Source organism: Dendrobates tinctorius, unplaced genomic scaffold (assembly GCF_039654945.1).
Source record: "Dendrobates tinctorius isolate UK_male_01 unplaced genomic scaffold, ASM3965494v1 ptg000224l, whole genome shotgun sequence".
Lineage (NCBI taxonomy): Eukaryota > Metazoa > Chordata > Amphibia > Anura > Dendrobatidae > Dendrobates > Dendrobates tinctorius.
In genome coordinates this window covers 9,648,547-9,675,317 of record NW_027361891.1, presented here as the reverse complement: position 1 = coordinate 9,675,317, position 26,771 = coordinate 9,648,547, and the positions used below count along the sequence as shown (strand labels likewise).

Genomic DNA, 26,771 nt, shown 5'->3' with positions numbered 1-26,771 from the left:
AAATTGGACCCCAAAAGTTGTTGTCCAATTTGTTTTGAGTATGCTGATACCCCATATGTGAGAGAAAACTACTGTATGGGTACATGTCGGGGCTCGGAAGGGAAGTGGTGACGTTTTGGAATGCAGACTTTGATGGAATTGTCTGCGGGTGTCATTTGCGTTTGGAGAACCCCTGATGTACCTAAACTATTGAACCTCCCCACAAGTGACCCCATTTTGGAAACTAGACCCCCCATGGAACTTATCTAGATGTGTGGTGAGCACTTTGAACCCCCAAGTGCTTCACAGAAGTTTATAACGCCCGGGCATAAAAATAAAAAAATCATTTTTTTCCACAAAAATTATATTTTTGCCCCCAATTTTTTATTTTCCTAAGGGTAACAGGAGAAATTGGATCCCAAAAATTGTTTTGCAATTTGTCCTGAGTAGGCTGATACCCGATATGTGGGGGTAAAACACTGTTTGGGTGCATGGCAGAGCTTGGAAGGGAAGGAGCACCATTTGACTTTTTCAACGCAGAATTGGCTGGAATTGAGATCAGACGCCATGTTGCATTTGGAGAGCACCTGATGTGCCCAAACAGTGGAAACCCCCCAATTATAACTCCAACCCTAACCCCAACACACCCCTAACCCTAATCTCAGCCCTAACTCTAGCCCTAACCCTAACCCTAGCCCTAACCCTATCCCTTACCCTAGCCCTAGCCCTAACCCTAATGGGAAAATGGAAATAAATACATTTTCTTTTAATTTTATTATTTTTCCCTAACTAAGGGGGTGATAACGGGGGGGTTGATTTACTATTTATGGCAGTTTTTATTTTTGGCAACTGTCGCACGCTAAAAGATGCTTTTTATTGTAAAAATAGTTTTTACATCACCACATATTGAGAGCTATAATTTTTCCATATTTTGACCCACTGAGTCATGTGAGGTCTTATTTTTTGCGGGACGAGTTGACATTTTTATTGGTATCATTTTTGGGCACGTGACTTCTTTTGATCGCTTTTTATTCCGATTTTTGGGACGCAGAATGAACAAAAACAAGCATTTCATGATTTTCTTTTGGGGGGTGCGTTTACACCGTTCCGCGTGCGGTAAAATTGATAAAGCGGTTTTATTCTTCAGGTCAGTACGGTTACAGTGATACCTCATTTAGGTTTTTTTTATGTTTTGGTTCTTTTATGCAATGAAAACAATTTTATATAAAAAATAATTATTTTTGCATTGCTTTATTCTGCGAGCTATAACTTTTTTATTTTTTTGCTGATCATGCTGTATGTGGCTCGTTTTTTGCGGGACAAGATGACGTTTTCAACGGTACCATGGATATTTATATGTGTCTTTTTGATCGCGCGTTATTTCACTTTTTGTTCGGCGGTATGATAATAAATCATTATTTTTTGCTTCGTTTTTTATTTTTATTTTTTAAGGGGTTCGCTAAAGGGGTTAACTAATGGGACAGTTTTATAGAGCGGGTCGTTACAGATGCGGCGATACCAAATATGTGTACTTTTATTGTTTTTTTATTATTTCCAAAAAATGAATTTATTAAGGAATATTTTTTTTTTTTTAATTTATTTAGCGATTTTTTTTAAATTATTTTTACACTTTTTTTTAACTTTATTACATTGTCCCAGGGGGGACACAATTGTCCTGTGACAGATCGCTGATCTGTCACATCACAGATCACTGGGACAGATCAGCGATCTGTCACAAACATAGACGCAGACTTCCTCATGCCTGCGCTTTGCAGGCATTGAGGAAGTCCGCTCCTTACAGGCCCCCGAAGGTCCCCGTCGCCATCTTGGATCCGGGGACCTGTAGGGAAAGAGCCCCCCGCAGCAGGGAAGCACGGAGGGAGCCCCCTCCCTGCCGATGCTTCCCTTTAACCCCCGGTACACCGCGATCGTGTTTGATCGCGGTGTGCAAGGGGTTAACGTGTCAGGGGCGGTCCATGACCGCCCCTGACACATTGTGCCGGGTGTCAGCTGTGATAATCAGCTGACACCCGGCCGCGATCAGCGGTGCTCAACACGTGGGCGCCGCTGATCGCTATGATGTAATATTCCGTCCATGGGACTTAGGGCCCAGGTCACATGGACAGAATATTACGTCCAATGTAGGAAAGGGGTTAAACAATTCTCGACTGCTCATATGATGATGCCATGTGCTTGGAAGCTTCTGAGGTTTTTTGGCAACATCTGAGTTAATTAGAGACACACCTGTGGATGTATCTTAATGCACACCTGAAACACACTGCTTCTTTGTGTAGCATCATGGGAAAATCTCAAGAAATCAGCCAAGATATCAGGAAGAGAATTTTGGACTTGCACAAGTCTGGCTCATCATTGGGTACAATTTCAATATACCTGAAGGTGCCTCGTTCATCTGTTCATACAATTGGCACCATGAGAAAAGAAGATTATGTGGCAATACTGAAGGAACATCTCAAGACATCAGCAAGGAAGTTAAAGCTTGGGAGGAAATAGGTCTTCCAAATGGACAATGACCCAAAGCATACTGCCAAAATGGCAACAAAGTGGTTTAAGGATAGCAAAGTTGTCACAATCCATTTTTTTTATTTGTGACAGATCTGGTTTCTCTCAGCTAAAACTTTTTTCCTTTCAGGCCAGCGGGGGTTAAATGTCAATTTTTCCCTGCTGGCAAGAGTGTGTAATTGCATTGCTGCTGGGACAGCTGATGTGGGCGGTGACCACTCCAACCATCCTTTAAAAGGTCACCTGATGCATCAAGCTGTGTTAGTGGAATCTGCACTGACCAAGCTGGAGAATGGAGTTTCCAGGATGAAGTGGTGCTTCAGCTTTAAACATTGTATCTGGTGTCTTTATTCTGCTGTGCGGTGCTTTGCAGCAGAGAAAGCTAAGTGTTGCATTTTTGTTACGTTGTCCCTTTTGGTGTCTGCCTTCCCATCCCTTCTTGTTGTATTAGTGCAGTGGTGGGACTAGTGCTCTCATCTGCCAGCTCCCTACTTAGGGATAAGAGCAGGGCAAGTGAGGGATTAGGTATCCTGCTCGGTGAAGGGGTGAAAGAACCTGTATAGGGATAATAGGGAGATCAGGGCACATCCTCAGGTTAGTGCAGGAGGTGTCCATTCCCCCATTACCTATCAACAGGGCCTACCATTGTTATTGTTTCCCTGGTGTTCCCTTGTTTGTTGTGCCATTTGGTAACAGACCAACTGTTGGGTCGTGTCACACTAGGTCAGTCACTCCGTATCAAAAGTCAATGTTTGGAGTGACCATCACAAAGCCCTGATCTCAATCCTATTGAACATTTATTGGCAAAGCTGAAAAGGCGGTGCGAGCAAGGCGAGCTACACACCTGGATCAGTTTCAGTTATACCAGTTTTGTCAGGAGTAATGGGCCCAAATTTGGTCCAATTATTGTGAGAAGCTTGTGGAAGGATATCCCAAACATTTCACCCAAGTCATTCAGTTTAAGGGCAATGGTACCAAATACAAATGAATTGTATGTAAACTTTTGACTTTGCAGCAAGTAATAAAAATGCCTTAAAACATTCTCATTATTCTGGCATTTGGCAAATATTAAAAATTATGGTAATTCTAATTGACCTAAAATGGGAAGGTTTATTCTGATTTCATGTCAGATATTGAGAAAAACATGCATAAATATCTTTTCATACAGTGTATGTAAACTTCTGGTTTCAACTCTAAGTGTGACAAACATGCAAAAGAATAGGAAATCAGGAAGGGGCAAACACATTATTCACACAACTGTATATGATGAACTTATTCTGAGGTTTATATTAATTGCTGCAACTCTACCTACTGTATATAGACTGCACTACTGGTCCAGACATATTATTGTTACAATGGGTACAATATGAAAAAGGTGTGGTCTACACAAAGCAAAACACTTACTGTGATGGTGGTGGTTCTCGCTCAACAGCTTCCTCTTGGACATAGAGAATATACAATGTGGAAATGGTCAGAGCACTAAAAAACAGACAAGAGTTATACTCAATGTTAATGCGTTCATAAACCTAACATTGGAATTATGGCGATCAGCAGTTTTTATTTAGGAGAAATTGACTTTAAACCTTTACATTGCTGATATTTAAACCTTACCCCATTATAAAGCAATCAAAGTACCGCAAGTGCAGAAACGGAGTTGTAAATCAATGTGTCAATGACCATATGTGCATATTAAAGTAGGTTTGTTTATTTTAATAAATTTATATACACAACTATATACTCTGTATGCAAAAATGAAAAACTTTGCCAACGGGCAAGGAGGTCCTCAGAAGCTATCATTTTCACAGTTCAATGTTATAAACTTCTGTGAAGCACCTGGGGGTTCAAGATGCTCAGAACACATCCAGATACATTCCTTGAAGTATCTAGTTTCCAAAATGGGGTCACTTGTTGGGGGTTTCCATTGTTTAGGCACATCAGGGGCTCTCCAAATGCGACATGGCGCTTGCTAATTATTCCAGCTAATTTTGCATTCAAAAAGTCAAATAGCGCTCCTTCCATTCCTAACCCTGCCGAGCAACCAAACAGTAGTTTTGCCCCACATATGGGGTATCAGTGTACTCTGGAGAAATTGCACAACAAATTGTGTGGTCCAATTTCTCCTGCTACCCCTGTGAAAATGCAAAATTTGGGGCTAAAATACATCTTTGTGGGAAAAAAATGTGATTTTTTTATTTTCACAGCTCTATGTTATAAATTTCTGTGAAGCACCTGGGGGTTCAAGGTGCTCACCAAACATTCCTTGAGGGGTCTAGTTTCCAAAATGGGATCACATATGGGTTTTTTTTTACTGTTTAGGCACATCAGGGACTCTCCAAATGCGATATGGCGTGCATTCTTGGTTGCAGCTATTTTTGCATTCAAAAAATGCTTCTTCCCTTCTGAGCCCTGCCGTGCTCCTAAACTGTAGTTTTCACCCACAAATGGGGTATTGGCGTATTCAGGAGAAATTGCACAACAAATTTAGGGATTCATTTTCTAATGTTACTCTTGTGAAAATAAAAAAAATTGGGCTAAAGTAAAAACCAATTAATGCAAAAAAGTAAATACTCATTTTTTCTTCCACATTCCTTTAATTCTTGTGAACCACCTGAAGGGTTTATAAACTCCTTGAATGTGGTTTTGTTGATTTTGAGGGTTGTAGTTTTTAGAATGGTGTCACTTTTGGGTATTTTCTGTCATATAGACCCTCCAAAGTCACTTCCAATGTGATGTGGCCCCTAAAAAAAATTCAGATCAACCCTTCTAGCTTTATAACAAAAAAAAAAAATTATGTTTAAAAAGTGATGCAGATGTAAAGTTGACATGTGGGCAATGTTATATATTAACTATTTGTGTGGTATAACTTACTGATTTAAAGTCATAACAATTTAAATTTTGAAAACTGCAACATTTTCAAATTTGTTTGTCAAATTTTTGATGCTTTCATAAATATACGCAAATTATATCGACCAAAATTTACCCTAGCATGAAGTAAAATATGTAATGAAACAACAATCTCAGAATATCTATATTTAATCTATTTAAATGTTGGTTTTGCCCAAATCTTTCATTTTCAGAAGGCTAACGGAGCAAAATGGACCATAAAATTTGTTGTGCAAATTCTTCTGAGTGTACAAATACCTCATATGTGGTAAAAAAAAAAATACTTTTGTGGCACAGTGCAAAGCTGAGAAGGGAAAAAGTGCCATATTGGAGTTGAGATTTTTGCTGGAATGGTTTGAGGGTGTCATGTCACATTGGCAGAGCCCTTGAGGTGTTGTTGATATGTTGACCCCATATGTGACTCACATAAATTTATACCATTGGGTGTTGAAGAAAGCAGAATTATATTTTTACTGATAAAATGTTGATTTAGCCTCAAATTTTTAATTTTTAAAAGGGCTAATAGGGAAAAAAATGGGCCTCTCAGTTTGGTGTGCAATTTCTCTTGAGTACACTAATAGCCTACATGTAATCAGGAACTATTTTTGAGGCACAGTGCAAAACTCAGAATGGAAGGAGCGCCATATTATAGCGCAGATTTTATTGTTATGGTTTGCGGGTGCCATGACCCACTGGGAGAGAGGACTTTGAGGGGCCTATATATTGGAAATTCCCCAAAACGGATGCCATTTTAAAAACTGCACCCCTCAAATACTTTAAAACTGTTGTCACAATTTTTTTCAACCCTTCAGTTGCTACACAGGAATTATTTCAAAGTGGAATGAAATAAAAATTTAAATTTTACCTCTAAAATCTTGCCTTAGCTCCAAATTTCACAGTTTTGCAAGACATAATGCTAAAAAGTGGACCTCACGGTTTGTTACGAGTGTCGCAGTACCCACATATAAAAAAAAATGTTCTATTTAGATAAATGGAAGGGCTTGGAGCTGAAGGAGCAATATTTGAGTTTTGGAACACAAATGTGGCTGATAGAGATGGTGAGAAACATGTTGCATTTGCAGGGCCCCTAAGGCACCCAAACAGCAGAAACCCCCCCCAGAACTGACCCCATTTTGGAAACTACACCCCTCAAGGTTTTTATCCACAGTTATAGTGGGGATTTTGAACCCAAAGGTACTACACAGAATTTCATAACATTAGTTCGTCCCAGTGAATATGTCGTCATTAGTGTTGAATGCAAGTGCTTGCTACTCAAGTTTGCATCGAGTGCTCGGGTATGCATCAAGTATCGCGTGTGCTTGAATGACATGCTCAAGTCCCTGCTCGAAATGATTTGTGGCTGTTAGACACAAAAAAAAACATGCGGGGATTGCCTATGTACAACGTCCAACCCTAAGCCAATAAGCCCAACCTAACCCAGTAAGTCCAGCCCTAAACTTATAAGCCCAACCCTAACCCCAACCCTAATGGCAAAGAATGAAAGGAATAAAAAATATAAAATAAAAATAAATAATCTCACTAAAGGGATGACACAGGGGGTGTGTGATATACTAATTATTGGCTTTTGATCACTGTGATAGGGTGTCTCACAGTAATCAAAAGGAACCAATAGGAAGAATCACTGCTGTTGCCAGATGCCAGCCGGCAGATTTCAGCGGGTGCACTGTGCATGCACCCTTCATTTTCTTTTCAGGGAGAGGAGGCGGAGGGCCGGTGAACAGTGTAGGAGGGACCAGGGTATGGCAGAGGTACAGGGGGTGGTTTGGGGACATCATTTCTCTCTCCTCTGACATGTATATCATGTCAGAAGAGAGAAATTATTTTAACAGTTGGCGCACTTTTTTTACGTGATCGTCATTATTTATTGAATAACGGCGATCACGTGATCGGGGACTGGAAAATCTGGCCCTGATTATGTTCTTCAGGGTTTCAACTACCCCCGGTAGCTGAAACAGCAGATATTTCTGAATCTGGGGTGCTATACCCTTACTCACAATTACTGTTTTAATGAATGAGGGTTATGATAAGGGAATAAGGCCACTTAGCGGACATCGTTTTAATGCATATCGGCAGTCGTTAAGTATATGAAAGTTATAAAAAGGCTGAGCAAACTAGCATAAAAAGGGTATGTTAAAGTAGTCTCCTGAGCAACTTAGGTTTGTGCGATCTCCTTACTTCTTCGTTGCTTAGGGCTGGTTCTCATTCTTGAATGACAGTTCTGGTGAACAGATTCCTTGTACTACTTCTCTACGTCTGCTACTAAACACTTATGGTTTGCATGTGCTTGTTTTGAGTCTACACTGCTATTATTATATTTGCATATAGAGATAATAGTGCACTTGAATAAGCACATCGCACAGCAATGTGGGAGCCGTGATTAGAAGATTCGCCCTGTAATCTGTAAATGCTGGGGGATTGTGATTCTACAGGAGTGATAAGAGCTCAAGAGTTGAAAGTGAGGAAGGCAGGGGTGAGGGCTGACTATTACTAGGCTACGATGAGCTGACTGGTATGCAAGGAGTTAACTCTTCTCCTGGAATGTAACTACTGAGCGCACTTGGTCAGGCACTAGTGGCTGCGCTCCATGCAAACAAGCTGTGCACTATGTAAAGGGCCTGTCACACTAAGCGATATCGCTAGCAATATCGCTATAACGTCACTGGATTTTGTGACGTTATAGCGATATTGCTAGCGATATCGCTATGTCTGATACTTACCTCCAACCGGCTCCCCCACTGGTTATCGCTGATCGAGCGAGAATGTCCTGGGCCGTTTCTCGTCGTCAGCTTCCTGCTGGGCTTCCGGTTGCGCAGACGAGCGACGCGTGGACACGGGCGGGAGGACGTCAGGATCGCCTCGTCTGACAGGTAAGTAACGGCCCCCAACCCCTGCTATGTCGCTGGTGAGATCTGCCTGTGTGGCAGCTCACTAGCGACCACTTAGCGATGCACCAGCGATCCTGACCACATCATATCGCTGGTCGGGATCGCTGGTGCATCGCTAAGTGTGACAGTACCTTAAGACAAAAGCTCTTTTTATTAGGAGACTGACAGTAGATTGAAAAAGAAAGAGATTGAAAACTTGCTTATAATCATATTTTTTAACTAAATAAAACATTTTAAGTCTGGACCCTTGTAGTCATGATATTTGTGAGTCTCATAGGTGGGTCTCAATCCTATCACAAATTTATGACAGATCAGGTAGATTTGTCATAAATATATAAGATAATAATGACCCCTTTCCAACTTATAGCTTTATTAAAATAAAGAGTTGTACATTTCTGATATTATTTCTATTTTCAATTATTTACCAAAGTGTCATAACAGAGATCAAAGCAATTACAGTAGTTTGAAAAATCCTTCTAGAACATTGCTGTTGCTTGGTTGGAATCTAAAAATTAAAGAGAAATAAAATTAGAATGCATTATTGTATGCTGAACTATAATGTCATATAAAGTAACTTCAATCAAACAGACAAATCTGTATTTTTCAGGATCTTAAAACATTTGGGGACCAAGGCTGGCCATATATTTTTTATTTTATTCCAATATCCCTCCATGCACATGCATGGAAATGGGAGTGAGCCAGACCACTCTGGTGGTGAATTAGCTCCCAAAAGAACAAATGCAAATCCCTAAGCCCAACAAAGCCTAAGCAAAGCACTGTTTTTCTAAAAAAGAAAACATAGGGCCTGCACACTTTAGTATTAAATGAATGCACAGGTGCACAAATACGCTATGTGGCCAATATTCAAACATATACCTACACAATGCATCAACACACTGCAACTAATGAATACATGAACTCCAATATTGCTGCAAAACGTTAAAAACACAAAGGTACTTAGTGTTTTCTTTTATGCCTGTCAGTGAGAAAAAAATGGCACGCTACCATACACACATCAGTTGTTGGATCGGTATTTGTAAACTGACAGAAGCAAAGAACATGCTACACACGTGGTCAAAATTGTTGGTACCCCTCATTTAATGACAGAAAAACCCACAATGGTGACAGAAATAACTTGAATCTGACAAAAGTAATAATAAATCAAAAATCTATGAGAACAAACAAATGAAAGTCAGACATTGCTTTTCAGCCATGCTTCCAGAGAATTAAAAAAATAAATAAAACTCATGAAATAGGCCTGGACAGAAATGATGGTACCCTTAACTTAATATTTTGTTGCACAACCTTTTGAGGCAATCACTGCAATTAAACGATTCATGTAATTGTCAATGAGACTTCTACACCTCTCGACAGGTATTATGGTCCACTCCTCAACAGCAAACTGCTCCAGTTGTCTCGTGTTTGAAGGTTGCCTTTTCCAGACGGCATGTTTCAGCTCTTTCCAAAGATACTCAATAGGATTTAGGTCAGGGTTCATAGAAAGCCACTTCAGAATAGTCCAGTGTTTTCCTCTTAGCCATTCTTGGGTGTTTTTGGTCATTATCCTGTTGCAAGACCCATAACCTGCGACTGATACCAAGCTTTCTGACACTGGGCAGCACATTTCGCTCTAGAATCCCTTGATAGTCTTGAGATTTCATTGTACCTTGCACAGATTCTAGACATCCTGTGCAAGATGCAGCAAAGCAGCCAGAACATAAAGCCCCCGTTACACACTGCGATATCGCTAGCAATATCGCTGTAAAGTCACCGATTTTGTGACGTTGCAGCGATATTGCTAGCGATATTGCTGCATGTGATACTTACCTCCGACCGGCTCCCCCGCTGGTTATCGCTGATCGCGCGAGAAGCTCCTGGACCATTTCTCGTCGGTCACTTCCTGTGGCGCCGACGAGCGTGGAGCCGGGCGGGAGGACGCAGGATCGCCTCGTCTGACAGGTAAGTAGCGATCCCCGTCCCCAGCGATGTCGCTGGTGAGATCTGCCTGTGTGGCAGCTCACTAGCGACCACCTAGCGATGCACCAGCGATCCTGACCGCGTCATATCGCTGGTCGGGATCGCTGGTGAGTCGCTAGGTGTAACGGTACCCTAATAGAGCCTCCTCCATGTTTCACACACAGTAGGGACAGTATTTCTTGATATGCTTCATTTTTCCATCTGTGAACATAGAGCTGATGTGCCTTGCCAAAAAGTTCCATTATTGTCTCATCTGTCCATAGGACATTCTCCCAGAAGCTTTGTGGCTTGTCAACATGTAGTTTGGCAAATTGCAGTCTGGCTTTTATGTGATTTTTTTTCATCAATGGTGTCCTCCTTGGTCGTCCCCCATGAAGTCCACTTTGGCTCATACATTGACAGATGGTGCCATCTTACACTGATGTTCCTTGAGCTTGAAGTTCACCTTTAATCTGTTTAGAAGTTTTTCTGGGCTCTTTTGTTACCATTCGTTTGATCCGTCTCTCTGACTTGTCATCAATTTTCCTCCTGCGGCCACGTCCAGGGAGGTTGCCTACAGTCCCATGGAGCTTAAATTTTGGAATAATATGTGCAACTGTATTCACAGGAACATCAAGCTGCTTGGAGATGGCCTTATAACTTTTACCTTTAACATGTTTGTCTATAATTTTCTTTCTAATCTCCTGAGACAACTCTTTTCTTCTCTTCCTCTGGTCCATGCTGAGTGTGATACACACCATGTCACCAAACAGCACAGTGAGTATCTGTAGCCCTCTATACAGGCCCACTCACTGATTCCAAGATTGTAAACACCTGTCATGCTAATTAGTCGACACACATTGATTTAACATGTCCCTTTTGTCACATTATTTTCAGGGGTATCATCATTTCTGTCCAGGCCTATTTCATGAGTTTTATTTTTTTTTTTTAATTCTGTGGAAGCATGGTTGAAAAGCAATGTCTGATTTTCATATGTTCATTTTCATAGATTTTCAATTTATTATTACTTTTATCAGATTCAAGTTATTTCTGTGACCATTGTAAGTTTTTCTGTTATTAAACGAGGGGTACCAACAATTTTGACCATCTGTGTATGTACCCAGGGATCACCCCCCAAAAAAAAAAAAAATACTAATGCATACATAAAAAAGATTAAGCTTTTATTAGCACAAACTTACATACAAGTAAAGACACTTAAAAAGTCACAAATACACACAAAAATCTATAATAGAGCTAAAACACCCCACCTCTTTAAATGGGCCTGTCAGGAAGCCACTTTGTGTGGAAACACGCATTGGGCACCTTAACCCTGTTGTCTATTTTAACCATCTTTATATCCAGAACATTGCTGCTCCTTTCCAGATGATAAGACTTTTTATATATATTAAAAAAAAACTTCCTTCTCACCCCACTGGGGGTGGTCCTTGTTGCCCTTTCTCATTCTTGGGTTCTCTATCACAGGCCTGGGAGTTTGAGGGTTCTGCGCAGGATCTTTGTTGTTCCCAGCATTGTTCTTTTCTGGACAGAGAGCTCAGATGTTGCTCCTGGGATCTGTTGTAGCCATTCTTCCAACTTAAGGGTCACTGCTCCAAGTGCTCCTATCACCACTGCAATCACTGTTGCCTTCACCTTCCACATCTTCTTCAGTTCTCCTTTGAGGCCCTGGTATTTCTCCAGCTTCTCAATTTCCTTCTTTCTGATGTTGCTGTCACTTGGCACTGCCACATCTATTATCATTGCTGTTTTCTGATCCTTGTCTACTATGACAAAGTCTGGTTGATTAGCCAACACCTGCTTATCTGTCTGGATCTTGAAGTCCCACAGGATTTTAGCGCTTTCATTCTCCACCATTTTCTCTGGGGTCTCCCACCTGGACTCAGCCCATATGCTGTACAGATGTTCCTGTATACAATTCCCGCTACTTGGTTGTGGCGTTCAGTATATGCTGTTCCTGCTTGCATTTTGCATCCTGACACTACTGACACTATGTGTTGAACTCTTTCTGAGGTTTCTTTGCATAGTCTGCACCTTGGATCTTGTCTTGTATGGAAGATTCATGCCTCTATGGATCTGGTACTTAGTGCTTGCTCTTGTGCCGCTATGATTAATGCCTCTGTGCTGTCTCAGAGTCCAGCTTTCTCCAGCCATTAATAGGATTTTTCCATGTCAACCACCTCCATTATCTGTCGACGGTACATCCCAGCTTGTCTTGCCATGGCACTTCATGTTCCTGTTCTTCCTTCCAGATCAATTGTTGTTGCTGCCTTAGGCTTTCTCTCAGCATCTCATCTTTTGGCGCCATTCTTCTGATGTATTCCTGGATACGCCTTGTTATACTGTAAAATATATATATATATATATATATATATATATATATATATATATATATATATATATATATATATATACACTCACTGGCCACTTTATTAGGTACACCTGTCCAACTGTGTGTTAAGACTTAATTTCTAATCAGCCAATCACATGGCGGCAACTCAGTGCATTTAGGCATGTAGACATGGTCAAGACAATCTCCTGCAGTTCAAACCGAGCATCAGTATGGGGAAGAAAGGTGATTTGAGTGCCTTTGAACGTGGCATGATTGTTGGTGCCAGAAGGGCTGGTCTGAGAATTTCAGAAACTGCTGATCTACTGGGATTTTCACGCACAACCATCTCTAGGGTTTACAGAGAATGGTCCGAAAAAGAAAAAAAATCCAGTGAGCGGCAGTTCTGTGGCCGGAAATGCCATGTTGATGCCAGAGGTCAGAGGAGAATGGGCAGACTGGTTCGAGCTGATAGAAAGGCAACAGTGACTCAAATTGCCACCCGTTACAACCAAGGTAGGCAGAAGAGCATCTCTGAACGCACAGTGCGTCGAACTTTGAGGCAGATGGGCTACAGCAGCAGAAGACCACACTGGGTACCACTCCTCTCAGCTAAGAACAGGAAACTGAGGCTACAATTTGCACAAGCTCATCGAAATTGGACAGTAGAAGATTGGAAAAACGTTGCCTGGTCTGATGAGTCTCGATTTCTGCTGCGACATTCGGATGGTAGGGTCAGAATTTGGCGTAAACAACATGAAAGCATGGATCCATCCTGCCTTGTATCAACGGTTCAGGCTGGTGGTGGTGGTGTCATGGTGTGGGGAATTTTTTCTGGGCACTCTTTGGGCCCCTTGGTACCAATTGAGCATCGTTGCAACGCCACAGCCTACCTGAGTATTGTTGCTGACCATGTCCATCCCTTTATGACCACAATGTACCCAACATCTGATGGCTACTTTCAGCAGGATAATGCGCCATGTCATAAAGCTCGAATCATCTCAGATTGATTTCTTGAACATGACAATGAGTTTACTGTACTCAAATGGCCTCCTCAGTCACCAGATCTCAATCCAATAGAGCATCTTTGGGATGTGGTGGAACAGGAGATTCGCATCAGGGATGTGCAGCCGACAAATCTGCGCCAACTGTGTGATGCCATCATGTCAATATGGTCCAAAATCTCTGAGGAATGCTTCCAGCACCTTGTTGAATCTCTGCCACGAAGAATTGAGGCAGTTCTGAAGGCAAAAGGGGGTCCAACCCCTTACTAGCATGGTGTACCTAATAAAGTGGCCAGTGAGTGTATATATATATATACTGTGTATATTCAAAGAGTTTTCTTTATTTTCATGATTACTAAAATTGTAGATTCACTCTGAAGGCATCAAAACTATGAATTAGCACATGTGGAATTATATGATTAACAAAAGGTGTGAAACAACTGAAAATATGTCTTATATTCTAGGTTCTTCAAAGTAGCCACCTTTTGCTTTGATTACTGCTTTGCACACTCTTGGCATTCTCTTGATGAGATTCAAGAGGTAGTCAACGGAAGTGGTCTTCCAACAGTCTTGAAGGAGTTCCCAGAGATGCTTAGCACTTGTTGGCCCTTTTGCCTTCACTCTGCGGTCCAGCTCACCCCAAACCATCTCGATTGGGTTCAGGTCTGGTGACTGTGGAAGCCAGGTCATCTGGTGTAGCTCCCCATCACTCTCCTTCTTGGTCAAATAGCCCTTACACAGCCTGGAGGTGTGTTTGGGGTCATTGTCCTGTTGAAAAATAAATTATGGTCCAACTAAACGCAAACCGGATGAAATAGCATGCCGCTTTAAGATGCTGTGGTAGCCATGCTAGTTCAGTATGCCTTCAATTTTGAATAAATCCCCAACAGTTTCACCAGCAAAGCACCCCACACCATCACACCTCCTCCTCCATGCTCAACGGTGGGAACCAGGCATGTAGAGTCCATCCGTTCACCTATTCTGCGTCGCACAAAGACACGGTGGTTGAAACCAAAGATCTCAAATTTGGACTCATCAGACCAAAGCACAGATTTCCACTGGTCTAATGTACAGTATATTCCTTGTGTTATTTAGCCCAAACAAGTCTCTTCTGCTTGTTGCCTGTCCTTAGCAGTGGTTTCCTAGCAGCTATTTTACCATGAAGGCCTGCTGCACAAAGTCTCCTCTTAACAGTTGTGGTAGAGATGTGTCTGCTGCTAGAACTCTGTGTGGCATTGACCTGGTATCTAATCTGAGCTGCTGTTAACCTGCGATTTCTGAGGCTGGTGACTCGGATGAACTTATTCTCCGCAGCAGAGGTGACTTTTGGTCTTCCTTTCCTGGGGTGGTCCTCATGTGTTAGGGCTGGTGGAATTCACCAAATTATAAAATAATAGTAGGTGCGTTCGCAGCCCGGGGTCCACCGTGCAGAGGTGGTACACGGCTGCTAAGTAATGGCGGAAGAATTAAGTGGTGTGAAACCAGTCACACGTGGGATACGTCACCCAATGTGAACAGGGCGAACTCTGTTACTGCACAGAGCCGCACCACCGCTGAAAGTAGATGCCGGAGCCTGTTAACTCACAGAGCTCAGCTAAAAGAGCGCACAGTGTACGGCCACAGAACTCTAACTCACGGGGTTAGAGTCCTTCTAGGCCCACTGAACGTGCAGCGTCGATGCCGCGAGCTCCGCAATAGACGCTGCCTATGGAGCACGTGCACTGAGGCGTGCCGAGTCCCTGGTGAGGCCAGATGCCTGACTCAACCTCAGGCCTACCTACGCCTAAGCATGGGCGCTAGCAGGCTAGGCTGCACAACACATGCGTACCAAGGGTAGGAGTTTCTTAATGAGTCATTCACCAGAGACATTCATACGTGCATACATCACTCACTCCACATAGTCTGTAAATACAGTCTATACTTGTGCATGGGCAAGCGGCCATGCAAACCTTTTATAGCCACGGGCGTCCGGGACCTTCCTGGCTTCTCGGATGGGCCAATCCGAACACGAGCAGGACCTGAGCACGTGACCCTCGATCTCCAATGGGAGATCACTCCATGGGCATGCTCAGTGGCCCGACATGAGGACTTAGTCCCTGGAGAATCTCGCTGCTGAGCAGCATGCATTGTCATAGCTGTGCCAGAGGTGGCAGCAGCAAGCAAACCCACGGAGTTGGCCTGGGCAGAGCACCGGGACCGACGAATCTGCTGTGCAGGCTCCACTGCGGCCGAAGAAGAATGGGAGACCGCTGGGTGCAAGGTTCTGGATTCCTGCTGTGCAGTGGCAGGAACCCGACACCTAACATCATGTGAGCCAATTTCTTTGTAGCGCTTGATGGTTTTTGCCACTGCACTTGGGGACACTTTCAAAGTTTTCCCAATTTTTCGGACTGACTGACCTTCATTTCTTAAAGTAATGATGGCCACTCGTTTTTCTTTACTTAGCTGCTTTTTTCTTGCCATAATACAAATTCTAACAGTCTATTCAGTAGGACTATCAGCTGTGTATCCACCAGACTTCTGCACAACACAACTGATGTCCCAACCCCATTTATAGGGCAAGAAATCACACTTATTAAACCTGACAGGGCACACCTGTGAAGTGAAAACCATTTCCGGTGACTACCTCTTGAAGCTCATCAAGAGAATGCCAAGAGTGTGCAAAGCAGTAATCAAAGCAAAAGGTGGCTACTTTGAAGAACCTAGAATATAAGATATATTCTCAGTTATTTAACACTTTTTTGTTAATTATATAATTCCACATGTGTTAATTCATAGTTTTGATGCCTTCAGAGTGAATCCACAATTTTCATAGTCATGAAAATAAAGAAAACTTTGAATGAGAAGCTGTGTCCAAACTTTTGGTCTGTACTATATATATATATATATATATATATATATATATATATATATATATATATATATATATATATATATATATATATATATATATTATACAGTTGTGGCCAAAAGTATTGACACCCCTGCAATTCTGTCAGATAATACTCGGTTTCTTCCTGAAAATGATTGCAAACACAAATTCTTTGGTATTATTATCTTCATTTAATTTGTCTTAAATGAAAAAAACACAAAAGAGAATGAAGCAAAAAGCAAAACATTGCTCATTTCACACAAAACTCCAAAAATGGGCCAGACAAAAGTATTGGCACCCTCAGCCTAATACTTGGTTGCACAACCTTTAGCCAAAATAACTGCGACCAACCGCTTCCGGTAACCATCAATGAGTTTCTTACAATGCTCTGCTGGAATTTTAGACCATTCTTCTTTGGCAAACTGCTCCAGGTCCCTGATATTTGAAGGGTGCCTTCTCCAAACTGCCATTTTTAGATCTCTCCACAGGTGTTCTATGGGATTCAGGTCTGGACTCATTGCTAGCCACCTTAGAAGTCACCAGTGCTTTCTCTCAAACCATTTTCTAGTGCTTTTTGAAGTGTGTTTTGGGTCATTGTCCTGCTGGAAGACCCATGACCTCTGAGGGAGACCCAGCTTTCTCACACTGGGCCCTACATTATGCTGCAAAATTTGTTGGTAGTCTTCAGACTTCATAATGCCATGCACACGGTCAAGCAGTCCAGTGCCAGAGGCAGCAAAGCAACCCCAAAACATAAGGGAACCTCCACCATGTTTGACTGTAGGGACCGTGTTCTTTTCTTTGAATGCCTCTTTTTCTCTCCTGTAAACTCTATGTTGATGCCTTTGCCCAAAAAGCTCTACTTTTGTCTCATCTGACCAGAGAACATTCTTCCAAAATGTTTTAGGCTTTTTCAGGTAAGTTTTGGCAAACTCCAGCCTGGCTTTTTTATGTCTCGAGGTAAGAAGTGGGGTCTTCCTGGGTCTCCTACCATACAGTCCCTTTTCATTCAGACGCCGACGGATAGTACAGGTTGACACTGTTGTACCCTCGGACTGCAGGGCAGCTTGAACTTGTTTGGATGTTAGTCGAGGTTCTTTATCCAACATCCGCACAATCTTGCGTTGAAATCTCTTGTCAATTTTTCTTTTCCGTCCACATCTAGGGAGGTTAGCCACAGTGCCATGGGCTTTAAACTTCTTGATGACACTGCGCATGGTAGACACAGGAACATTCTGGTCTTTGGAGATGGACTTGTAGCCTTGAGATTGCTCATGCTTCCTCACAATTTGGTTTCTCAAGTCCTCAGACAGTTCTTTGGTCTTCTTTCTTTTCTCCATGCTCAATGTGGTACACACAAGGACACAGGACAGAGGTTGAGTCAACTTTAATCCATGTCAACTGGCTGCAAGTGTGATTTAGTTATTGACAACACCTGTTAGGTGCCACAGGTAAGTTACAGGTGCTGTTAATTACACAAATTAGAGAAGCATCACATGATTTTTCGAACAGTGCCAATACTTTTGTCCACCCTCTTTTTTATGTTTGGTGTGGAATTATATCCAATTTGGCTTTAGGACAATTCTTTTTGTGTTTTTTCATTTAAGACAAATTAAATGAAGATAATAATACCAAAGAATTTGTGTTTGCAATCATTTTCAGGAAGAAACTGAGTATTATCAGACAGAATTGCAGGGGTGTCAATACTTTTGGCCACAACTGTATGAAGCTCAAGTGTGTGTATGTATGTATGTATGTATGTGTGTATGTCCGGGATTGGCATCCGCACCGTCGCAGCTACAGCCACACGTCTGGACCCCAAGAGTGTCCTAGGCTATGTTGTGAGGCGAAATTTTAACCCCGCGCGTTCCAATTCACCAAACAATTTTGCCCCTATCTACATAATGGGGAAAAAGTGTGTGTGTGTCAAGCCCCACCCCTCATTATGATGTCATAATGGTTGCCATGGCGACGCTGATGTCATCATAGGTTGCAAGCCCCGCCACTCATTATGATGTCATAATGGTTGATTATGGGATGGAGGATGTGTGATGGGTATATGGGCACTGGACTATGGGATGGAGGATATGTATGACGGGTATATGGGCACGGGACTATGGGATGGAGGATGTGTGATGGGTATATGGGCACTGGACTATGGGATGGAGGATATGCATGACGGGTATATGGGCACGGGACTATGGGATGGCGGATATGTATAATGGGTATATGGGCACGGGACTATGGGATGGACGATATGTATGATGGGTATATGGGCATGGGACAATGGGATGGCGGATATGTATGATGGGTATATGGGCACGGGACTATGGGATGGACGATATCTATGATGGGTATATGGGCATGGGACTATGAGATGAAGGATGTGTGATGGGTATATGGGCACTCGACTATGGGATGGCGAATATGTATGATGGGTATATGGGCATGGGACTATGGGATGGAGGATGTGTGATGGGTATACGGGCACTCGACTATGGGATGGAGGATATGTATGATGGGTATATGGGCACGGGCCTATGGGATCGTGGATATGTATGATGGGTATATGGGCATGGGACTATGGGATGGAGGATAATTATAATTTGCTATAATTAACCACAGTTAGTTACTATGCCCGGGCAGCGCCGGGCTCTTCAGCTAATATATATATATACAGTATATAGCCCAGACTACATCTATGATGTAAGAGAGATGATTTTTCTAGCCATTGAACTTGCTATACAAAAAACTGGCACATATTGTATATGTTGAGATATGCATGCACATAACAGGGCCACATAGTAGGTTTCTAGGTTTATACATTAGTCAGTTAAACAATCTACATTGCTTCTAGAAATATTTAAGATTATAAAGCGAAGTGACAAGGGGAAGACTTAAAGGGGTGCAGAAGAGTATGGAATGCGTGATCAGTGGGGTTACTCTGCATGTACGGGCTGAAAATCTGGTGCTGGTTTTATTCCGGTATAATGATTTAGTTGTAAAGAATTTTTGCTTTAATATGTTTCATTACCTTATGGGTTTGCTATTTATTACTATTGTTAAATTGTACAGTTACTACAGTAAAAATATCATTCAGGTCTTTTCTTCAAGTCTTAGCAAACCAGGTCTAATAACTGAACATTTTGGTATAATGTACCTGAAGGTCTTCCTTTCTTCTTCCACTAACCTTTTTTGCTTTTATTGGAGCTGCTTTCTTTTGAAGTGGGACATGGTTGACCTTGCTGAATCTGTAAAAAGACACCATATTTCGAGATCTTAAGGCATGGCATGTTCAGTATACTCACAATATCACAATCTGCTAGACACTATGTTACATTCACTTATTCTCCGTAGAGTAATGATAACATCCCACAGAACGTATTGCATTCCAACATTTTGCATATTGTTCTGAAATTATTTTTAATTATGTCAAGTAATAATAATAATAATCCATGAATAATCCATGCATTTCGCTTCAGTAAGGCTCCAATGAACGTTCTCTAACCTTGAAGGAGACCTTTCACTTGCGGTTTGTTTTAAGCTGCTTATTCGTTTTAATTTGGCAAGCTTTTGGTTCCACAGTTCAAGCTCCTCAATCCTCATTTCAAGGTTATTTGTCAGTTTACAGAGCTGTTTTACTGCGCCCACATTTTCCATAAAGATCTGGTCCTAACAAAAGAGAGAATAATGAATGACACACTTTTCTATGTTACTACTTTCTATTGCAGGGAGGTGGTCTGCAGACCGGAACCTCTTCATAGATAGATATAGACATTGATGAATGATGTGCATTTTTCTTCTACTGTTGTTTCTGTTGCCAACAAGGTGAAGAAACCTAACTTAGAGGTACAGAAAGTAATATGTCCTGCCCTCACTGTGTATGCAAATGCCCTCCCACCTCACTCTCGATAACTAACAAATGCCTTTTATACCTTCTCCAATTTATGCCCTGACTAAATCTCCTTTTTATTCCTCTTTTTACATAATTCACAATGATCCATTATGCTCTGTAAGTTGGTCTATTACGATCTTGTTTATTTGCACCAATTGACTTGCAGTTTACTTTTTAATCAGATAAAATAAGCCTTTTTCCGTAGAGATCAATGGAAACCTGCCATAAAAGAACCAACACCAGTGTAAACAGAAAACTTTTTATGTGATGATTTGTCATGTAAATTTTATATATAAGTTTGCAAATTACAAATTATATTCAATAACAAGTGAATTTTTATATTAACAGGGATCGTCCATTACTTTTATATTGATGATCTATCCTATCCAGTGCCCCCACAGATCACCTGTTTGGAGGTCAGTTGTAAACAGTGCACAGATCGGAATACCACAGCTCCATACTCTGTTTAATGGCTGCTGAATGGTACTGTCTACTAGCTGCCATACTTCTTTTTCAAAAAGGCTGATCTGCAGGGCCACAAACAGTATATGGATCTATGCATAGGATATGGTGATGCACCACAGATCTAATATTAATTATGTATCCATAGGATAGGTCATTATTATTGAGCTAGTAAGAAAAAAAACAACCTTAATGTCACGCACAGTGTGGGAAAGTTTAAGTGCAACACAAAGGGATGAAGGTAGGGAGCCCAAAACTAGGGAGTAGGGGAGTGGAGACTGCTAGGCAGATCTAAAGTCACCCTGTCTGCCCTAAACATCCCTATACAGGCACCTATCGCCGAGCAGGAATCTAATCCCTGCCTAACCCTGGCAATAAGCCCTGCTTAGGGAAGGACAGGGTTACACTAGTCAATCCCCACTACAACTAAATACAAATGGATCAACCTCCACAACAAAGAGCTGGGAAACATCGGGTTGACTAAGTATAGGAGTCATGGAAAACCAGCTCTTAAGGGAGGAAAAAACCCGCAGGGCATCGTCCGACCATTTGAAAAAGTCTGACCCCTTCCTTGTCATAGCAGGGTTTCACAATTACTGAATTATTCAGGATGAATTTCCGGTAAAAATTAGTAAAGCCCAAAAAACATTGTAGAGCTTTAAAGTTCTCGGGACAGTCCCAATTAAGGACAGCATGGATCTTCTGCGGATCCATCTGAAAATCTGAAGATGACAACAGGTACCCCAAAAACTGCACCGCCTGGACGGCAAAACACATTTTTCCAGTTTGGCATATAATTTGTTATCTCTTAATATTTGCAGCATCTGTTTAACATGCCGTCGATGCGTCTCCAAATCAGTAGAGTAAACCAAAATATCATATTCAATAAGCGTGTAAAGAAAGAGCAAGTCGGCACTGCCAATACTACTGCCGATATGAGACTGTCATGTCCATACTGCTCGTGGAGGCTGAACCCTGAGATCTCGGGTGCTAGTGCAGAAAACACAATGTATGAATCCAATGAGAGGAAAGAATAGCATAGCACTCACCGATCCAGGTGAAAAAGTCCACTTTATTTAGCAATCCACATTAAAACTTCATGGCCGGGTCTGACCCGTCGAAGTGCTAGTAAGCACGAAACGACCGTCGTCAGACATTGTCCACTCCTCCCTTCAGCCTCCCGGCCATGAAGTTTTAATGTGGATTGCTAAATAAAGCAGACTTTTACACCTGAATCGGTGAGTTCTATGCTATTCTTTCCTCTCATTGGATTTAAACCAAATATCATCTACAGTAGATAGACCACCACAAACCTACCCACCAAATGATGGAAAATATCATTAATGAAATGCTAAAATACCGCAGGTGCATTGGTCAGACCGAAAGACATGACCAGATTAGTGAAATGACCCTCAGGGGTACTTAACACAATCTTCCATTCATCCCCTTCTCTGATTCAAACCAGGTTGTAGGCCCCCCTTAAATCCAACATGGAGAACACCTTAGCTCCCACAACCTGGATGGACAGATAAGGAATCAGAGGAAGAGAGTATGGATCTTGGATGGTAATTTGATTTAATTCCTGGAAATCTAAACAGGAACATAGACCACCATCTTTTTTCTTCAAGAAGAAGAACTCTGCCACCATGGGCAAATATGAGGGTCTCCAGATTTTCTGTAATGAAATCCTTCATGGCTTGTCTCTCAGGACTGGAAAGATTATACAGTCTGGACTTTGGTAATTTAGCTACGGGGGTCAGATAAATAGGACAGTCAAATTCATGATGAGGAGGCAAATCCTAACACCCCCTCTCAGAGAAAACATCCTCAAACACCGACAAAAATGCAGGTAAGGTTTTTGTATAGACTGTAGAAAGGGAAATATATAAACAGTTCTCATGGCAGTAATCCCCCAACTCAATGATCTCCCTGGCTTGCCAATCCACCAACAGATTATGTTTCCCCAACCAGGGAAGACCCAACACAATATGGGTGGGAAGACCATCCGGGACATAGCAAGGAGTTATTTCAGAATGAACCGACCCCACCCTCAGTCTTACATTCTGTACAATTTGAGTGAGAGCCTTCTGTGCAAGTGGCGCTGAGCTGATGGAGAAGATGGGAATGGGTTTAGCTAAAGCACAGCAAACCAGCCCGTGAGTTCTGGTAAACTCAGCATCAACCATGCTGACTCCAGCTCCACTGAAAGACAGAAGAACTAGAAGACAGAGGTGGTAGCAAGCTGCTTCCATCTTCTCTCCAAAATCCCACAAGTCTGACAGCCAGGGAACAAAACCTGAGCTTGCCAGACTGCCAGAGCTTTTACCCTGCACAATAAATTTACAGTAGTGAAGAGGTAAATTTAAATTTATGGTATTTGGTCATTATCTGGTTGAAGAACAAAACATTGTGGAACCTTATGTTAACGGTCTTAAAGCCTTGTGTAAAAGGAGCAAAAGTTTCTGCTGAACCATAAATTCTCTATAAGAATGACAAATACAGCACTTGTTAACTGGTGGTGATCACTGGGGACTCAAAGTCAATCCTACAAATATCTGATAATATAACCTATACTGTGGAGATGTAATAAGTTTTGATTTTGAGCCAACCTGTTCAAGTGAAGTCTGACCTGGTGGTGGGATATATGCAGATGTTGGTTGAAGCTAATTCATTGTTTTGAGCTAGTGTTTTGTATGCCAACCATCTAACCCAGAACTAATGAGCTAATTTGCCCCTGTTTTGTGACAATACATTAATGAATATAATTGTTGTATTTCAGTATACATATATAGTTGAACTATATTTACCTTATCTACCATGAGAAGGTTTTCTATTGTCTCTCCATTTTCACATGTAACATTGCCTGTGTCTCTAACAGCATGTGGTAAAACATTTCTCACTTCCTGAGCAATTATACCTGTAAGAAATATAATCATTCAGATTCTGTTTAATTTCAGCATCTCCCGCCCGGTCAGTGCAGGAGCTCAGTGCTGCCGGTGGCTGAGCTTCCTGCACTAACAGCCAGGAGCTGTGTCCATGCCACCCCTGGTTGTTAACCCCCTGATTACTGCGATCGAGCACGATCGCAGCGTTCAGGGGGAAGGCAGAGGGACGGGAGCTCCCTCTGTCTTCTGATCAGCGTTCCCACGGTGTAATCGTAGGGCCCGATCTCTGCCATGATGTCCCGGGGTTGTCATGACAACCCCCGGGACATCTAGCTATAGATAGAAAGCTACTGAGACCATGCTCACAGCAAGTTCTCAGAAGCTTTCTCCATAGGTATAATACATTGCAATGCTGGCCCCATAAAGGGACTAGGTAAAAAAAAAACATTTTTAAAAAAAATAAGTAAAACACCAAAAAAGTAGAAAATTATGCTTTATCATTATGCCGCTTAGAAAAAGTGGAACAAAACGGGATCAAAAAGATGAATATAAATAAAAACAGTATCACTGAAAGCGCCATCTTGTCCTGCAAAACACAAGCCGCCATACCATTCCATCAGCAGAAAACTAAAAAAAAGTTATAGCTCTCCGAATAAAGTGATGCAAAAATAATTATTTTTTCTATAAAAGTTTTTATTGTATAAAAGAGCCAAAACATAAAAAAAAAGATATAAATGAGGTATCGCTGTAATTGTACTGACCCGAAGAATAAAATTGCCTTACCAATTTTACCACACAGAGAACGGAGAAGAAAAAAAAAATCAATCAGTGGTTGATACCTTTTAATGGCTAACTGAAAAGATGGTTACAAATTGCAAGCTTTTGAGACTACTCAGATCTCTTTATCATGCATTGACTAATACAAAATCTGAAGAGTCACATATTTATGCACAACCCAGCACAGAAAAAAATGCAATAGATAAGACAAGTGACGAGAAGCAGAACTTGCTTATTGGGGAGTGATAGACAGTTATGGCCATAAATATTGGACCAGTTCATAGATAAGGAGTGAAAGTTTTATTGTCCTCTGATTGGGGTCTAGTAATGTGTTGTGATGCCCCCAAAAGGTCTTAGGAGCAAATTCCTTAATTGATGCAAAAAGACATAAATCCATGCGACACATTCATTCCTGCACTGAGAGTGTCAAAGGTCGTCATGAGTTTGTACTCCCAGACTTTTCGGTCTCTCTGAGATGTGAAGTTACCTTTCAATACCAGTAATTTCATGTCCATGGTGCTGTGATCAGGTATACAAAAATGTTTTGCCACAGGTAGAGCCATTCTTTTTTCTCTTATTGTGTGGCGATGATAATTCATCCTTGCGCTATGTTTTTCCCCGGTCTCCCCCACATACAGACCCCCAGTTGGACATTTAGTACAAATAATTAAGTACACCACATTAGATGTGATGCAGCTGAAAGTTCTTGGGATCTTGTAATCCTGATGTGAATTGGCAATCTTTATCTTGTCCGTGGTCATTATACAGTAAATGGACAGGTTTTACATTTTTTCTGCTTGCAAAGAATGGTTCCGCAGCTGTTGGAGAGGACAGGGAGCTTCTGACAATGATGCTTCTTAGATTTGGGGGCTGCCTAAAACACAGTAGTGGGGGATCTGGAAAAATGGATTGTAATCCGGCATCTTTTTGTAGTAAAGGCTGTAATTTCCATGCAGCTCCCCTTAGCACTTCCAGATTTGAATTGTAGGTGACTACTAGAGGCACCCGGTTATTTTCTTCTTTAGCTTTGTAATGTAGCAGGTGATTCTTTGACATTCTGGTGGCTCTTGTAATTTGGTTTTGAATTGTTCTTGGATGGTAGCCCTGATCTAAAAAGGTCTTTTTGAGGCAACCAAGGTGTTCATCTCTATCCATGGGGTTGGAACATATACGATTGTATCTGATGGCTTGACTGTAGATAATAGAGTTCTTTATGTGTTTTGGATGGAAACTGTCCCATTTAAGGTATGTTGGACGGTCGATTGGCTTTTGATGCAGGGATGTCTCTATTTCATTGTTCTTTAGCTTAATGATGGTGTCCAAAAAGTTAATCTCAGTACTAGAGTAGTTGAGTGTTAAGTTGATGGTGGGATGAAATTGATTAAACTGTTCGTGGAACGTCTTTAGCTGTGGCTCAGACTCCGTCCAGATGATTAAAATATCAATGTAGCGGTAGTAGGCCAGAGGCCTGATGGAACATGAGGACAAAAAGTTGCTTTCAAGCTTGGCCATGAAAAGATTTGCATATTGTGGAGCCATTTTACTTCCCATAGCTGTGTCAGTCTCCTGTAGATATATCTTGTTGTCAAATTCAAAGTAATTGTGGGTGAGGATAAATTTTATAAATTTCACAACAGAATCAGCATCAGTCCCTGTGTTTTCCATGAAGAATTTGCAGGCATTTAATCCATCCTAGTGTGGGATGTTTGAGTACTGTCATGGTTTGAACAGGGTTCTTGCCCTGCACTCACAGGGTTAAGTGTTCGTGGCCTCTTTCTGGATCTGGGAGGGGTATTTATACTCACTCTTTACCAGGGTTCTCTATCAGCTATACTGTTGTTCTGGTGTGTCTGGCCCCTGGTGTGCGTGTATTCTGTGTTGCTTGTTTGCTTCCCGTGTATGACCCGGCCTGTTCCCTCACTCTGTACTCCGTCTCTCGCTTTGGTACTGTTGTCTTCTCCGGTTCTGACCTCCTGGCTTGGCTATCGTTACTCCGTTACAGTTTGTCCCTATTGTACCGTCTATTGCCCGTTCTGGTTTTCTGACCTATTCCTACGTCCTGACTATCCATTCTGTCTAACCCTTTGGTACTGTATTGCTATCTTGTGCTTTGACCCTGGCTTCATCTGGTTTCTGTCTCTGTCTATGCCCCTTGGTAACATTGTCCTGTAGTTACCTTTCTAGGAGTTTCCCTGCAGCTCCTAGATCTGTGGCGCTTAGGCCACGCCCCCAGCAGTCATGTGCTTCAGGTCCTGATACTCTGGGGCACGCATCGTCACCGCTGCTGC

The 26,771-nt window shown here is 41.8% G+C and overlaps 1 protein-coding gene across 5 annotated transcripts in view; it reads right to left on the bottom strand.

The window, feature by feature from the left end:
- Nucleotides 1-26,771, bottom strand: part of MYRFL (myelin regulatory factor like) — a 266,624-nt gene that overhangs the window by 96,646 nt on the left and 143,207 nt on the right. For 3 of the 5 annotated variants that reach the window (XM_073555517.1, XM_073555518.1, XM_073555521.1), the window contains 5 exons: nt 23,629-23,738; nt 19,973-20,136; nt 19,625-19,715; nt 8,714-8,793; nt 3,904-3,978 (listed from right to left, as the gene is read on the bottom strand). In XM_073555517.1, coding sequence (XP_073411618.1) covers nt 3,904-3,978; nt 8,714-8,793; nt 19,625-19,715; nt 19,973-20,136; nt 23,629-23,738 — 520 coding nt within the window. The remainder of the gene's footprint in view (nt 1-3,903; nt 3,979-8,713; nt 8,794-19,624; nt 19,716-19,972; nt 20,137-23,628; nt 23,739-26,771) is intronic. The other 2 variants (XM_073555519.1, XM_073555520.1) reach the window with 1 other exon arrangement.